A 16668-nucleotide genomic window follows, 5' to 3' on the forward strand; every position below is an offset into this window, starting at 1 on the left:
GAGGTAGTGAAAGAGGGAGCGGGCCAGGCAGTAGGAGATGGAGGTAGTGAAAGAGGGAGCGGGCCAGGCAGTAGGAGATGGAGGTAGTGAAAGAGGGAGCGAGCCAGGCAGTAGGAGATGGAGGTAGTGAAAGAGGGAGCGGGCCAGGCAGTAGGAGATGGAGGTAGTGAAAGAGGGAGCGGGCCAGGCAGTAGGAGATGGAGGTAGTGAAAGAGGGAGCGGGCCAGGCAGTAGGAGATGGAGGTAGTGAAAGAGGGAGCGGGCCAGGCAGTAGGAGATGGAGGTAGTGAAAGAGGGAGCGGGCCAGGCAGTAGGAGATGGAGGTAGTGAAAGAGGGAGCGGGCCAGGCAGTAGGAGATGAGGTAGTGAAAGAGGGAGCGAGCCAGGCAGTAGGAGATGGAGGTAGTGAAAGAGGGAGCGGGCCAGGCAGTAGGAGATGGAGGTAGTGAAAGAGGGAGCGGGCCAGGCAGTAGGAGATGGAGGTAGTGAAAGAGGGAGCGGGCCAGGCAGTAGGAGATGGAGGTAGTGAAAGAGGGAGCGGGCCAGGCAGTAGGAGATGGAGGTAGTGAAAGAGGGAGCGGGCCAGGCAGTAGGAGATGGAGGTAGTGAAAGAGGGAGCGAGCCAGGCAGTAGGAGATGGAGGTAGTGAAAGAAAACACCAGCAGACGCTCAAATTTGAAGTTGGCGCAAGAGTGTGTGTGTGTGTGTGTGGCCACTCACTCTGAAGTTGGTGCTGAAGACGTGTGGGTAGCAGCGGGCCACCTGCAGGATGCAGCGGACGCTCTGACACAGCAGCTCCGGCGTGTCCAGGTTCTCCAAAATGGACTGCAGGCTACTCATGACCAGCTGACACAAAATGGACACCACAGAGTCAGTTACCCACTCTCTCAACTTAACTTTCCCTAACATCTACCCTGGGCCTTATTCATTATGATCTAAAAGGCCAAACTGATCATAAGTCAGCACTCCTACTGTGAGACACTATGAATGTGGCCCTGGTTCCTCTCCTGTCCTCTTACCTGCATGACAGGTGAGAAGGCCTTCCTCTCTCCAGCTGCCTCCAGGGCTCGGTACGCTGCCACCAGGTAGAGCAGCTTGACCTCGTCCCGGGTGCTGGAGCTGAACTTGACAAACATCCACTTGAAGATGCGCTCTGCTTCATAGCTCAGAGCGGTGCACAGCAGGCCCAGACACACCGCTGCCTCCTGACGAAGCTCCGACAGCAGCTTACTGCTACAGAGGAGAGAGGAGAGTCAGTACAAACCAACACACAACCTGACTAGCTTAACAGCCAAAAGGATCATGAAACATCCAAATGCTCTAAATCTATATACATACTCTATAGGGAACAGGGAGCCAATCCAGATGGAGACTATTTGGCTCTGATTGGGAGCTTCCTCTTACCTTTCATTCAAAATATCATTCAGGGTACTGAGGATCGTATCCAACTGTTTCACCAGGGCCTGGTGGGAGAAGGAGAGAGCCGAGAGGGGTAAGGAGAGAGAGAGAGAGCCGAGAGGGGTAAGGAGAGAGAGAGAGAGCCGAGAGGGGTAAGGAGAGCGAGAGAGAGCCGAGAGGGGTAAGGAGAGAGAGAGAGCCGAGAGGGGTAAGGAGAGAGAGAGAGCCGAGAGGGGTAAGGAGAGAGAGAGAGCCGAGAGGGGTAAGGAGAGAGAGAGAGAGCCGAGAGGGGTAAGGAGAGAGAGAGGCCGAGAGGGGTAAGGAGAGAGAGAGAGCCGAGAGGGGTAAGGAGAGAGAGAGAGCGAGAGGGGTAAGGAGAGAGAGAGCGAGAGGGGTAAGGAGAGAGAGAGAGCGAGAGGGGTAAGGAGAGAGAGAGAGCGAGAGGGGTAAGGAGAGAGAGAGAGCGAGAGGGGTAAGGAGAGAGAGAGAGCGAGAGGGGTAAGGAGAGAGAGAGAGCGAGAGGGGTAAGGAGAGAGAGAGAGAGCGAGAGGGGGGTAAGGAGAGAGAGAGAGCGAGAGGGGTAAGGAGAGAGAGAGAGCGAGAGGGGTAAGGAGAGAGAGAGAGCGAGAGGGGTAAGGAGAGAGAGAGAGCGAGAGGGGTAAGGAGAGAGAGAGAGCGAGAGGGGTAAGGAGAGAGAGAGAGCGAGAGGGGTAAGGAGAGAGAGAGCGAGAGGGGTAAGGAGAGAGAGAGCGAGAGGGGTAAGGAGAGAGAGCGCGAGAGGGGTAAGGAGAGAGAGAGCACGAGAGGGGTAAGGAGAGAGAGAGCGCGAGAGGGGTAAGGAGAGAGAGAGCGAGAGGGGTAAGGAGAGAGAGAGCGCGAGAGGGGTAAGGAGAGCGAGAGAGAGCCGAGAGGGGTAAGGAGAGAGAGAGCGAGAGGGGTAAGGAGAGAGAGAGCACGAGAGGGGTAAGGAGAGAGAGAGAGCGAGAGGGGTAAGGAGAGAGAGAGCGCGAGGGGTAAGGAGAGAGAGAGAGCGAGAGGGGTAAGGAGAGAGAGAGCGCGAGGGGTAAGGAGAGAGAGAGGCCGAGAGGGGTAAGGAGAGAGAGAGAGCGAGAGGGGTAAGGAGAGAGAGAGCGCGAGGGGTAAGGAGAGAGAGAGCACGAGAGGGGTAAGGAGAGAGAGAGAGCGAGAGGGGTAAGGAGAGAGAGCACGAGAGGGGTAAGGAGTGGGAGAGCGAGAGGGGTAAGGAGAGAGAGAGAGGTGAGAGAGAGCACGAGAGGTAAGGAGAGAGAGAGAGCCGAGAGGTAAGGAGAGAGAGGGGGAGGGAGAGTGAGAGGAACACAATCAGTGTCAAACAGGGAGAGAACACAGTTCTACAGTGGAGATGCACCACCTGGTAAATATAACCCCTCCAGTCTAAAAACAGCCCTGGTAAATATAACCCCTCCAGTCTAAAAACAGCCCTGGTAAATATAACCCCTCCAGTCTAAAAACAGCCCTGGTAAATATAACCCCTCCAGTCTAAAAACAGCCCTGGTAAATATAACCCCTCCAGTCTAAAAACAGCCCTGGTAAATATAACCCCTCCAGTCTAAAAACAGCCCTGGTAAATATAACCCCTCCAGTCTAAAAACAGCCCTGGTAAATATAACCCCTCCAGTCTAAAAACAGCCTTGGTAAATATACAGTGAGGGAAAAAAGTATTTGATCCCCTGCTGATTTTGTACGTTTGCCCACTGACAAAGAAATTATCAGTCTATAATTTTAATGGTAGGTTTATTTGAACAGTGAGAGACAGAATAACAACAACAAAATCCTGAAAAACACATGTCCAAAATGTTATAAATTGATTTGCATTTTAATGAGGGAAATAAGTATTTGACCCCCTCTCAGTCAGAAAGATTTCTGACTCCCAAGTGTATTTTATACAGGTAACGAGCTGAGATTAGGAGCACACTCTCAGCTTGTTACCTGTATAAAAGACACCTGTCCACAGAAGCAATCAATCAGATTCCAAACTCTCCACCATGGCCAAGACCAAAGAGCTCTCCAAGGATGTCAGGGACAAGATTGTAGACCTACACAAGGCTGGAATGGGCTACAAGACCATCGCCAAGCAGCTTGGTGAGAAGGTGACAACAGTTGGTGCGATTATTCGAAAATGGAAGAAACACAAAATAATGTAAATCTCCCTCAGCCTGGGGCTCCATGCAAGATCTCACCTCGTTGAGTTGCAATGATCATGAGAACGGTGAGGAATCAGCCTGGAACTACACGGGAGGATCTTGTCAATGAGCTCAAGGCAGCTGGGACCATAATCACCAAGAAAACAATTGGTAACACATGACGCCGTGAAGGACTGAAATCCTGCAGCGCCCGCAAGGTCCCCCTTCTCAAGAAAGCACATATACAGGGCCGTCTGAAGTTTACAAATGAACATCTGAATGATTCAGAGGAGAACTGGGTGAAAGTGTTGTGGTCAGATGAGACCAAAATCGAGCTCTTTGGCATCAACTCAACTCGCCGTGTTTGGAGGAGGAGGAATGCTGCCTATGACCCCAAGAACACCATCCCCACCGTCAAACATGGAGGTGGAAACATTATGCTTTGGGGGTGTTTTTCTGCTAAGTGGACAGGAAAACTTCACCGCATCAAAGGAACGATGGACGGGGCCATGTACCGTCAAATCTTGGGTGAGAACCTCCTTCCCTCAGCCAGGGCATTGAAAATGGGTCGTGGATGGGTATTCCAGCATGACAATGACCCAAAACACATGGCCAAGGCAACAAAGGAGTGGCTCAAGAAGAAGGACATTAAGGTCCTGGAGTGGCCTAGCCAGTCTCCAGACCTTAATCCCATAGAAAATCTGTGGAGGGAGCTGAAGGTTCGAGTTGCCAAACGTCAGGCTCAAAACCTTAATGGCTTGGAGAAGATCTGCAAAGAGGAGTGGGACAAAATCCCTCCTGAGATGTGTGCAAACCTGGTGGCCAACTACAAGAAACGTCTGACCTCTGTGATTGCCAACAAGGATTTTGCCACAAAGTACTAAGTCATGTTTTGCAGAGGGGTCAAATACTTATTTCCCTCATTAAAATGCAAATCAATTTATAACATTTTTTACATGCGTTTTTCTGGATTTTTTTGTTGTTATTCTGTCTCTCACTGTTCAAATAAACCTACCATTAAAATTATAGACTGATCATGTCTTTGTCAGTGGGCAAATGTACAAAATCAGCAGGGGATCAAATACTTTTTTCCCTCACAGTAACCCCTCCAGCCTAAAAACAGCCCTGGTAAATATAACCCCTCCAGTCTAAAAACAGCCCTGGTAAATATAACCCCTCCAGTCTAAAAACAGCCCTGGTAAATATAACCCCTCCAGTCTAAAAACATCCCTGGTAAATATAACCCCTCCAGTCTAAAAACAGCCCTGGTAAATATAACCCTCCAGTCTAAAAACAGCCCTGGTAAATATAACCCCTCCAGTCTAAAAACAGCCCTGGTAAATATAACCCCTCCAGTCTAAAAACATCCCTGGTAAATATAACCCTCCAGTCTAAAAACAGCCCTGGTAAATATAACCCCTCCAGTCTAAAAACAGCCCTGGTAAATATAACCCCTCCAGTCTAAAAACAGCCCTGGTAAATATAACCCCTCCAGTCTAAAAACATCCCTGGTAAATATAACCCCTCCAGTCTAAAAACAGCCCTGGTAAATATAACCCCTCCAGTCTAAAAACATTCCTGGTAAATATAACCCCTCCAGTCTAAAAACAGCCCTGGTAAATATAACCCTCCAGTCTAAAAACAGCCCTGGTAAATATAACCCCTCCAGTCTAAAAACATCCCTGGTAAATATAACCCCTCCAGTCTAAAAACATCCCTGGTAAATATAACCCCTCCAGTCTAAAAACATCCCTGGTAAATATAACCCCTCCAGTCTAAAAACAGCCCTGGTTAATATAACCCCTCCAGTCTAAAAACATCCCTGGTAAATATAACCCCTCCAGTCTAAAAACATCCCTGGTAAATATAACCCCTCCAGTCTAAAAACAGCCCTGGTAAATATAACCCCTCCAGTCTAAAAACAGCCCTGGTTAATATAACCCCTCCAGTCTAAAAACAGCCCTGGTAAATATAACCCCTCCAGTCTAAAAACAGCCCTGGTTAATATAACCCCTCCAGTCTAAAAACAGCCCTGGTTAATATAACCCCTCCAGTCTAAAAACAGCCCTGGTAAATATAACCCCTCCAGTCTAAAAACAGCCCTGGTTAATATAACCCCTCCAGTCTAAAAACATTCCTGGTAAATATAACCCTCCAGTCTAAAAACAGCCCTGGTAAATATAACCCCTCCAGTCTAAAAACATCCCTGGTAAATATAACCCCTCCAGTCTAAAAACATCCCTGGTAAATATAACCCCTCCAGTCTAAAAACATCCCTGGTAAATATAACCCCTCCAGTCTAAAAACAGCCCTGGTAAATATAACCCTCCAGTCTAAAAACAGCCCTGTTAAATATAACCCCTCCAGTCTAAAAACAGCCCTGTTAAATATAACCCCTCCAGTCTAAAAACATCCCTGGTAAATATAACCCCTCCAGTCTAAAAACATCCCTGGTAAATATAACCCCTCCAGTCTAAAAACATCCCTGGTAAATATAACCCCTCCAGTCTAAAAACAGCCCTGGTTAATATAACCCCTCCAGTCTAAAAACAGCCCTGGTAAATATAACCCCTCCAGTCTAAAAACAGCCCTGGTTAATATAACCCCTCCAGTCTAAAAACAGCCCTGGTTATCTAAGGCCTGTCATAAGAGACAACAATGCAGAGCTCAGCCAGAGAGAGCGACACAGTTGTGCATCCCAAATGGTACCCTATTCCCTTTATAGTGCACTACTGTTGACCAGGGCCTATAGTAGTGCACTATGTAGGGAACAGGGTACCATTTGGGATGCAGCCACTAATATCCCTCTAGACCAGAGGCCCTGACCACTGACCACAGCTATCCTATCCTAGGGAGAATCTCTAAGCTAGGGAGTTAAGACCTCCCTGGGTTGCTGGGATCGATTGACTGACTGATCACCTCACCACTGTTGTTGTCAGAGTGAGTGATGAACTACCCAGATTGAGATGATTGATGACCTCACCACTTTGTTGTCAGAGTGAGTGATGAACTCCCGGAGCTGTCTGACGGAGGTCAGCCGGCGGTCCCTGTCCTCCTCACGGGACACACGGCGCAGGAGGTTGGACAGGCGAGACTCATCAGAGTGAGACATCCCTCTGTCTGTGGAGAGAGAGAGAGATGAAATGGTGATTATAAATGCCATTCTATCTAGGCAAACTGAGTAGATCGACGCCTGTACGGGTGTCACATAGGCCAGTGGTTTCCAAACCTCTCCTCAGAACCCCCAGCCAATCCATGGATTATATCTATTCCACAGCTAGCACCCGATTCAACTGGTCAACTAATCATCAAGCCCTTGACTAGGTGAATCAGCAGTGTTAAGTCTGGGGGTTCCTGAGGAGAGGTTTAATAACCCCTGACGTAGGCTACATACTCACCGTGGGATTTCCTCATGTCCTTAGAAGCTAAAGCACGGTTTCCATGCTGCTGAAAAGTGGTCAAATCGGCGGTCGCATCGTTGATCCTCAACTCTTGCCCCAACGACTTCCAACCAAAAGTATCATCACTGAACCCTCCTGCAGCTTCATATCCTCCTGGGGGGGAGGGGGGGCAGAGAGCGAGAGAGGGGAGAGAGAGTGTGTGTGTTGGAAAGACAGAGGGAGAGAGGTGGAGAGAGAGAAGGGAGAGAAAGCGTTAGTCTTCCACCAGAAAGCATACAGTGCTAGCTCCACCAGAGAGTGTCCTGGTTATACAGCCAACAAAGCACAGAGAAATGATCACCATCATTACTGCTGTATGAGCCCATGGATGAAAGTCCAAACACAGTGAAAGATGGAAGAGGTGGTCATTCCACCACAGCAGTCTCAGAAGGAACAGTTCCTGTCACTACGACAACGCTGGCTGCGCCAGAGATGGCACCCTCTTTTGAACTACTTTTGACCAGGGCCCTTTTACACAAAGTGCCTCAGAGTAGCAGTGCTGATCTAGGATCCGTTTTTCCCCTTTAGATCATAATGAATATGATTATATGGACAGATGCTAAAATCAGCACGCCTGCTCTGAGATACAAAAAAATTGTCAAAGACTCCAGCCACCCAAGACATAAACTGTTCTCTCTGCTACTGCACGGCAAGCTTGTACCGATGCACCAAGTCTGGAACCAACAGGGCCCTGAACAGTTTCTACTCCCAAGCCATAAGACTGCTAAATAGTTAACCAATAGCTACCAGGACTATCTGCATTGACCCTTTTTACACTAACTCTTTTGACTCATCACATACGCTGCTGCTACTGTTTATTATCTATCCTGTTGCCTACTCACTTTACCCCTACCTATATGTACATATCTACCTCCATTACCTCGTACCCCTGCACATCGACTCAGTACTGGTACACTGTGTATATAGCCAAGTTATCGTTACTCATTGTGTATGTAATCCTTGTGTTATTAATTTTATATTATCTCTCTATTTTACTCTCTGTATTGTTGGGAAGGGTCCATCAGTTAGCATTGCACTGTTAGTCTACACCTGTTGTTTACGAAGCACGTGGCAAATCCATTTTGATTTGCTTTGTGGATACAGGGCCCATGCCCATGCATACAGGGCCCATGCCACAGGGCCCATGCCACAGGGCCCATGGATACAGGGCCCATGCCCATGGATAGATACAGGGCCCATGCCCATGGATACAGGGCCCATGCCACGACTGGCTCATGTGAACTACAATCCCAACGCTGTTTTAGAACGTTCAGAAAGGTCAACAGCCATCACTTGCAATACGGCTTTTTAAACATATGGCCCTCATCTTTCATCAGCAGTTTTGCACAGATCTATACAGCTATGGTTATCCATACAGCTATCCGACCAAACTACACTTCCCCAGTTAGATTACACACAGGTGTTAGGAGCGCGGTAGATGGCTAATTAGCACAGGTGGTCAAGCTCTGTCTACCGTCAGTTTTCCGTGACCAAGCGTTGAAACATGGCGATATGGCCGTGTGGGAACACTAAGCCTATCATGGTTTGCATGAATTTAACCTTTATTTTATTTTTTTAAGATAAGGTCCTTACGCTTCCAAAACCGTACCGCAAGTGATGCATGTTCATTTTTGGACTGAGCGTTGGGGATCTTACCAAAACTCCCCCATACAAAAGACGCCTTCGTCCAGTGACTCATGTGTAATGTAATGGAACTGTGTGTCATGATCAAGGGCTATGCGAAGGCATGCTGCCATGGAGTCCACTACCCTGGTGCTGGAGTACACCGAAACCAAGGGTCTGAACATGAAACGTGACCAAGCACAGCTAGTCTCTGGAAGCGGACGCATCATTATTACAATACCAGCTGCTAGCGCGCACAGCACATGATTAAGCACAACGCCAAGCACCGGTGTGTGACTTCACCAATCACCGTAACTATAATTACTTAGGCTACAGGGCAGCGTAGGTGGCTAACACCTTGTATGCGTCCCAAATAATAATAATAATAATATAATAATATGCCATTTAGCAGACGCTTTTATCCAAAACGACTTACAGTCATGCGTGCATACATTTTTACGTATGGTGGTCCCGGGGATCGAACCCACTACCCTGGCGTTACAAGCGCCATGCTCTACCAATTGAGCTACAGAGGACTATATGCACTATATAGGCATCCTATTCCCTATATAGTGCACTATTTTTTAACCAGAGCCCCATGAGCCCTTGTAGTAAAGTAGTAGTATAGAGGAAATATGTTGCCATTGGGCCCTGGTCAAAAGTAGTGCACTACATAGGGAATAGGGTGCCATTTGAGACGCAGACTTCTCTACCATGAGGGCAGATATCTGTGGGGAACCGGGGACGCGCGGTGCTTTCCTTCCAGATGCAGTAGCACGCCCCCCCCCCAACATGCTGCAGACAGTAGACAGTAACAGTAACACCCACCCCCTTCGTCCAGAGTGTCTGCAGCAGCTGGGAAGGCATCATTGTGTAGGAGAGGTGGGGAGACAGGCTGGTCCGAGGTTGCTACTCCCACTGCTGTTGGGTCGTATACAGCTGGACCCAGGTCTCTGGTGGCGATGCGCTTCACACCGTCCTGGATAGCTGCTGACACACTGTCGCCTCTGAAGCAGGCGGACGGAGGGACGGACACACAGGGGGGCAGCAGGCGGACGGAGGGACGGACACACAGGGGGGCAGCAGGCGGACGGAGGGACGGACACACAGGGGGGCAGCAGGCGGACGGAGGGACGGACACACAGGGGGGCAGCAGGCGGACGGAGGGACGGACACACAGGGGGGCAGGACACACAAACACACAGTCAGTGAAATCCACCAGGGAAGACAGTCAGGGCAACTTGTACTTGCTAGATAGTGGTTCATCATCATAACTTATATGGACACACTCCCTACAGTTTGACAATCTCACCCCAATCTGGTTTACAAGTCTAGGATTGAACAACTGGATACATGGATGGAGAAATTATTCTAGCTAATTTACAGCACTGTTGAATAGTTTTCCACAAGACTATGAGCATTTGTCTGAACATAAACGTCAAATGCAGGTCTCAACTGAAGGAATGTTGTAAAAACACCTCCCTCTCTTTAATCAAGAACTGATGAGCTTGCATAATGTACTTTATTGATGTCCTTGTGCAATTCAACCCGCTGACAGCATTGCTAAAATCACTTTCGTTTGCTGGCAAAGGGTGGTACCGCGCCAACTAGGAAAGATAGCAGGTTAGCAATCAGTTAGCAAGCGTTAAAACATAGTAGCTAGTTAGCTGTCTTCTGGTTAGTTATTTTTGAGCGATAGCTAGGTAGCCAATATGAACTATCAAGCTAAAGTCATCTAGCTAATCATTGTTGACCAGATAACGTAACACAAGACAGCAGGAAAGACAAACGTTGCCCACCGATGGCTCATCGTTCCGTAGCCAGGTAGCTAGTTAGCCAGCTTGAGCCAAAGTTGCCACACTATACGTTAGCACACCATTTGATGTCAAATCAGTTTACTGATCCGGATACCGCGTTATCAAAGCACAACCACCCAACGATTGGTAGCTAGCTATCTAACAAGCCCAATCACTCTGGGGACAAAGGTGAAGAAAGGTAGAACCTAGCTAGCTAACGAACACCAGCCAGTTAGCTTGCTAGTTAGCTGGCTACATTTGCGCTTTGAGCTAACTAACGTCAGTTAGCCAACTAACTAGCTGGCTACCAAGTGAAGGTAACATGTCATCTCAGTGACAACGAATATTGGCTAATAATAGTAATAACTACCAATAACTAGCTAACACCACTTCCAATGTTACCGAAATAGCTGCCAAGCATTGGCTTCTCTGACCACTAATAATATTAGGTTAGCTAGCTAGCCATGTCTACCTAAACACGAGGAAAACATAGCAATGAAATGCGGCAGGTTGTGTTTAGAGTCCGAATAAATGCGCAAAGTGTTGGTTATCCTTGATAGCGTACCTAGCTAGTTTGGATAACGTTATCAAGCTTGAGCGTTAGCTTGGTTACTGGCTAGTTACTGTTATCAAGCCATTTCCCTCACGTGTGGGAACCAAAGTGGCTGACTAGCTAGCTAGCTAAATAAAGAAGCTGCGGTTAGGCCCAGCGAATCCCCGTTCTATTCTAGACTGTCTCACCCGTGGCGCGATACCAACCTGGGCTGCCAATCATTCCAGTCTCGCTGCAGTTTGTGGGCGCTGCTAAGCCGAAACCCAAGGGCTTTACGGCTCATTACCTTTGCGAGAACAGCATGACCTGCTCTCAACGGGATTAAATTCGGTGAACAAGCGTATTCGCTCGCTATCTGTTTATTTTACGTCCATTAATGGACCCGCTACAGCTATCAGTGTGCGTTATGTTTTGTGTCGGGTCGGCCTCCTTTCTTTTTTTTTCCGGCTCCCAGTCCTTCTTCGATTCTTGATGAAAGAGCCACGGCCCCCTTCTCTTTATAGCAGCGCCATCTGCCGGACTTTGGAACGACCAAGCAAGCGCTGTGAGCGCAACAGGTCTGTTCAAATAACCCAGAGGTTTACCTAGCTAACTTCACTGACCCTCAAAAAAACATACAAATAATATAAACCGATGTTCATCTTCTCAATCTCCTCTGCAGCTAGCAACTGCAGCAAGTTGTTTTTTGCACATCACTTGGAATATGCGTTGCCAAGCGACAGCATCTCGAGTGGGAGTGAGAAGAGAGCATGCATGCAGCAACAGTAAAGGTAAATATGAGCAGAATTCAAGGCATTATGGTGTGTGTACTGTGTAGTACTGCAAACTTCAATGTTTTTTTTCTCATAAAATGTCACACACACACACACACACACACACACACACACACAGCTATGTCTTACTATACTTGTAAGGACTTTTTGGGGACAAACAATTGATTCCCATTCACACACACATGCACATTTTCTCTGAAACTCCAGAAACAAATGAACAACAGGGTAGGACAAAACCCCCTCCCTCTAATGTAGAGAAGCTGTAACTGCTGAGAGGGAATGAGTGTGTGATTAAACATAATTGAACATAACTTTAAGAGAAGGGTGGAGAATCTGGCCAATGTACAGTATTTGTATTTATTATGGATCCCCAGCTTTACAGGAATATGACTCTGAATATAAACAGCAACACCTCCCCCATTGGCATTCCTGTCTCTTATGTAGATGTTATAACCATGTATTGCTACCACTGTATCATCAAAGGAATGATCTAAGTGAGTTTCAGAGATGAATGTATGAATGTTATCTGTTACTAGCAAGTTATCGATTTCATGAACTTTGTTTCTTAGGTTACATATGTTAATGTGGCCTATTTTTAGTGATTTTCTGGGATGTTTCATTGTTTTTATTGCTTTACTGGGAGGCTTATCAGAAGTAGGCATGACAGCAATATTTACACTGAACAAAAATATAAACGCAACATGCAACAATTTTAAATATTTTACTGAGTACTGGAACATGTTGTCATACACGTCGAACCAGAGCATCCCAAACATGCTCAATGGGTGACATGTCTGGTGAGTATGCAGGCCATGGAAGAACTGGGACATTTTCAGCTTCCAGGAATTGTGTACAGATCCTTGCGACATGGGGCTGTGCATTATCATGCTGCAACATGAGGTGATGGCGGCGGATGAATGGCACGACAATGGGCCTCAGGATCTCCTCATGGTATCTCTGTGCATTCAAATTGCCATCGATAAAATGCAATTGTGTTCGTTGTCCGTAGCTTATGTCTGCCCATACCATAACCCCACCGCCACCATGAGGAACTCTGTTCACAACGTTGACGTCAACAAACTGCTCGCCCACACAACGCCATACACTCTTTCTGCCATCTGCCTGGTACAGTTGAAACTGGGATTCATCCGTGAAGAGCACACTTCTCCAGCATGCCAGTGGCCATCGAAGGTGAGCATTTTTCCCACTGAAGTCGGTTACGACGCCGAACTGCAGTCAGGTCAAGACCGTGGTGACGACGACGAGCACGCATATGAGCTTCCCTGAGACGGTTTCTAACAGTTTGTGCAGATTCTTTGGTTTTTGCAAACCCACAGTTTCATCAGCTGTCCGGGAGGTTGGTCTCAGATGATCCCGCATGTAACAATGTACGCTGGGAGTCGGGAAGCAAGGACAGGGAGTGCATTTCATGATAAATAAAACATGGCACAAAACAAGAGTAACGTACAGACAGGAACAGAGTAACAGGATCAATCACGCCTAGGGAAGGAACCAAAGGGAGTGACATATATAGGGGAGGTAATCAGGAAGGTGATGGAGTCCAGGGGAGTCTGATGTAACGATGGTGACAGGTGTGCGTAATAAAGAGCAGCCTGGTGACCTAGAGGCCAGAAGGGGAGTATACATGACGCCGCAGGTGAAGAAGCCAGAAATGGAGGTCCTGGGCTGGCGTGGTTACACGTGGTTACACATGGTCTGCGGTTGTAAGGCTGGTTGGATGTACTGCTAAATTCTCCGAAACGACGTGTAGGCTTATGGTAGAGAAATTAACATTCAATTATCTGGCAACAGCTCTGGTGGACATTCCTGCAGTCAGCATGCCAATTGCATGCTCCATCAAAATTTGAGACATCTGTGGCATTGTGTGACAAAACTGCACATTTTAGAGTGGCCTTTTATTGTCCCCAGCACAAGGTGCACCTGTGTAATGATTATGCTGTTTAATCAGCTTGTTGATATGCCACACCTGTCAGGTGGATGGATTATATTGGCAAAGGAGAAAGGCTCACTAACAGGGATGTAAACAAATTTGTGCACAACATTTGAGAGAAATAAGCTTTTTGTGCGTTTGGAAAGTTTATGGGATCTTTTATTTCAGCTCATGAAACCAACACTTTACATGTTGTGTTTATATTTCAGTCCAGTATATATTTGAGCTGATAGTTCAGGGTGAACTGCACACGGTGGACTTAATTTACATTTGAGTCATTTTGCAGATGCTCTTATCCAGAGCGACTTACAGTAGAGTGCATACATTTTTCATACTTTTTTGTACTGGTCCCCCATGGGAATCGAACCCACAACCCTGGTGTTGCAAGCGCCATGCTCTACTAACAGAGCCTCACTTGGATCACATCATTAGAAGTTTACTTCAATAATAATTAACAGCCAATGACTCACAATACTCCTACTAGGGCAAACCGTCTCAGTGCTAACAGTATAACTAAGGTTCATAGGCGCCATGGTTACTGCTGACAATAGCTGTCAGATTGACAAAGGCATTCAGGGGAGTTAGAGAAACACAAATTAGGTTACTTACATTATGACTGACAACACCCCCGGGAAAACTGACATTTGCAGCAGCACTACGACAACTCTGCGACACAATGGTAGGGATTATCTGACCAGGGCTTGGGTCACTGATAAATAATTGTCTGTAGCCTCCAACCTCCCTCATCCGATTGGAGAGTCGCTCCACCCCCCCATGAAGACTGCCTGGCTGCTATTCATTAACCAATGTGTCCCCTGCCCCCTATAGCCTCCAACCTCCCTCATCCTATTGGAGAGTCGCTCCACCCCCCCATGAAGACTGCCTGGCTGCTATTCATTAACCAATGTGTCCCCTGCCCCCTATAGCCTCCAACCTCCCTCATCCTATTGGAGAGTCGCTCCACACACCCATGAAGACTGCCTGGGTCCTAATCATTATTGCACATAGTAGCAAAATGTTTTGCAACTGAAAATGTTTTGCAACAAAAACAAGAGTTTCTTATTGGACAGATTCAGGTAGGTAATCCCTCCCCTTTTCTGTCTGTTTTGGTGTCTAGTCAATATGAGCCTGATGATGATGTGCTATCACAGGATCCCACAGGACGCACGGAGCAGAGGTGGCGTTTCAACTAAGCATATACGAATAATGTATTCAGACCCACAGACCTTCTGCAACTCATTACATTGGAATAGAGGAGCGCTTTGCAGGCTCATGTTCTTCTGAAGTATCTCTCTATTTCTCTCTCGCTCGCTCTCTCTCTCTCTCTTTTTCTCGCTCGCTCTCTCTCTCTTTCAATATCTGTTCTTTCTCCTTCTCTCCCCACTATATAATACTGAGAGGATTGGCCATGCATCTCTCCCCACTATATAATACTGAGAATGATGTCTGTGTGGTTATATTTGTTTAACTGTCCACCCTCTCATTCTCTCTCACGCTCTCTCTCTCTCTGTCTACCCTCACGTTATCTCTCTCTCTCTCTCTGTCTACCCTCACGTCACCTCTCTCTCTCTCTCTCTCTCTCTCTCTCTCTCTCGCTCTCTCTCTCTCTCTCTCTCTCTCTCTCTCTCTCTCTCTCTCTCTCTCTCTCTCTCTCTCTCTCTCTCTCTCTCTCTCTCTCTCTCTCTCTCTCTCTCTCTCTCTCTCTCTCTCTCTCTCTCTCTCTCTCTCTCTCTCAATTCAATTCAATTCAATTTCAATTTAAGGGCTTTATTGGCATGGGAAACGTGTGTTAACATTGCCAAAGCAAGGGAAGTAGATAGTAAACAAAAGTGAAATAAACAATAAATATTAACAGTAAACATTACACTCAGAAGTTTCAAAAGAATAAGACATTTCAAATGTCATATTATGTATATATACAGTGTTGTAACAATGTGCAAATAGTTAAAGTACAAATCTCTCTCTCTCTCTCTCTCTCTCTCTCTCTCTCTCTCTCTCTCTCTCTCTCTCTCTCTCTCTCTCTCTCTCTCTCTCTCTCTCTCTCTCTCTCTCTCTCTCTCTCTCTCTCGCCACACTGACTCTCCTTGGTCTCTACTTCACACACACACACACACACACACACACACACACACACACACACACACACACACACACACACACACACACACACACACACACACACACACACACACACACACACACACACACACACACACACACACACATACATGCATACACATCATGTTGCCAGGAAACAGCGCAGTACAATAAACAGTTTCCAAGGGGTTTCTCTCTGACAGTGAAGGGCATGGCAGTGATGACAGCTGATGACTAAAGAAGGGGAACACTGGTTATAACTATCTGGACATGGTAGAGGACAGAAGTTATAACTATCTGGACATGGTAGAGAGGACAGAAGTTACATGCTAAAACTCTCAATCTGTCCTTATTCAATACATCTGAGGCTCAGTGCACTTGGCCCCTGTGGGGGCCACAACCGGTTCTCAGTACTTTAATAACAAGTTCAGGTTCTCAGTACTTTAATAACAAGTTCAGGTTCACAGTACTTTAATAACAAGTTCAGGTTCTCAGTACTTTAATAACAAGTTCAGGTTCACAGTACTTTAATAACAAGTTCAGGTTCACAGTACTTTAATAACAAGTTCAGGTTCTCAGTACTTCAATAACAAGTTCAGGTTCTCAGTACTTCAATAACAAGTTCAGTTTCTCAGTACTTTAAAAACAAGTTAGGGAGGCCAACCCTGTCCATCCATCCAGGCACGGCATGGGACCACAAATCAGACTTGAGGCCCCATTATTAGCCAAATAATAATCATGCTTTGCCAAACACCCAATTGTGACAGGCCCACATAGGCTAACGATGGCCCATCTGGCATTTGTCTGTCATGCTATATGGCCAGTCCATCTATGCATCCATTTAACTGAAGCCAGTGAGTTACTCATGTATTCAA

The 16668-nt window shown here is 47.0% G+C and overlaps 1 protein-coding gene and 1 long non-coding RNA gene across 2 annotated transcripts in view; both read right to left on the reverse strand.

Moving 5' to 3' along the window:
- LOC311103285 (serine/threonine-protein kinase SMG1-like) overlaps positions 1 to 11713 on the reverse strand; it is a gene marked incomplete at its 3' end in the record, with an annotated part of 109363 nt that extends 97650 nt beyond the window's left edge. The window contains exons 1-7 of the mRNA XM_084144818.1: positions 11179 to 11713; positions 9452 to 9630; positions 6959 to 7114; positions 6544 to 6680; positions 1405 to 1463; positions 1020 to 1233; positions 721 to 846 (exon numbers count right to left, since the gene is read on the reverse strand). Coding sequence (XP_084000944.1) covers positions 721 to 846; positions 1020 to 1233; positions 1405 to 1463; positions 6544 to 6680; positions 6959 to 7114; positions 9452 to 9630; positions 11179 to 11255 — 948 coding nt within the window. The 5' untranslated portion in view covers positions 11256 to 11713. The remainder of the gene's footprint in view (positions 1 to 720; positions 847 to 1019; positions 1234 to 1404; positions 1464 to 6543; positions 6681 to 6958; positions 7115 to 9451; positions 9631 to 11178) is intronic.
- Positions 11714 to 12083: 370 nt separating this feature from the next.
- On the reverse strand, positions 12084 to 14425 carry LOC311103338. Its single transcript, XR_014610078.1, has 2 exons — positions 14306 to 14425; positions 12084 to 13138 (listed from the first exon to the last, which is right to left on the reverse strand). It is a non-coding gene; the product is annotated as an uncharacterized lncRNA (long non-coding RNA).
- Between the last annotated feature and the right edge of the window lie 2243 nt (positions 14426 to 16668).

The sequence above is a fragment of the Coregonus lavaretus genome (genome assembly GCF_964263955.1).
Source record: "Coregonus lavaretus genome assembly, chromosome: 28".
Taxonomy (NCBI): domain Eukaryota; kingdom Metazoa; phylum Chordata; class Actinopteri; order Salmoniformes; family Salmonidae; genus Coregonus; species Coregonus lavaretus.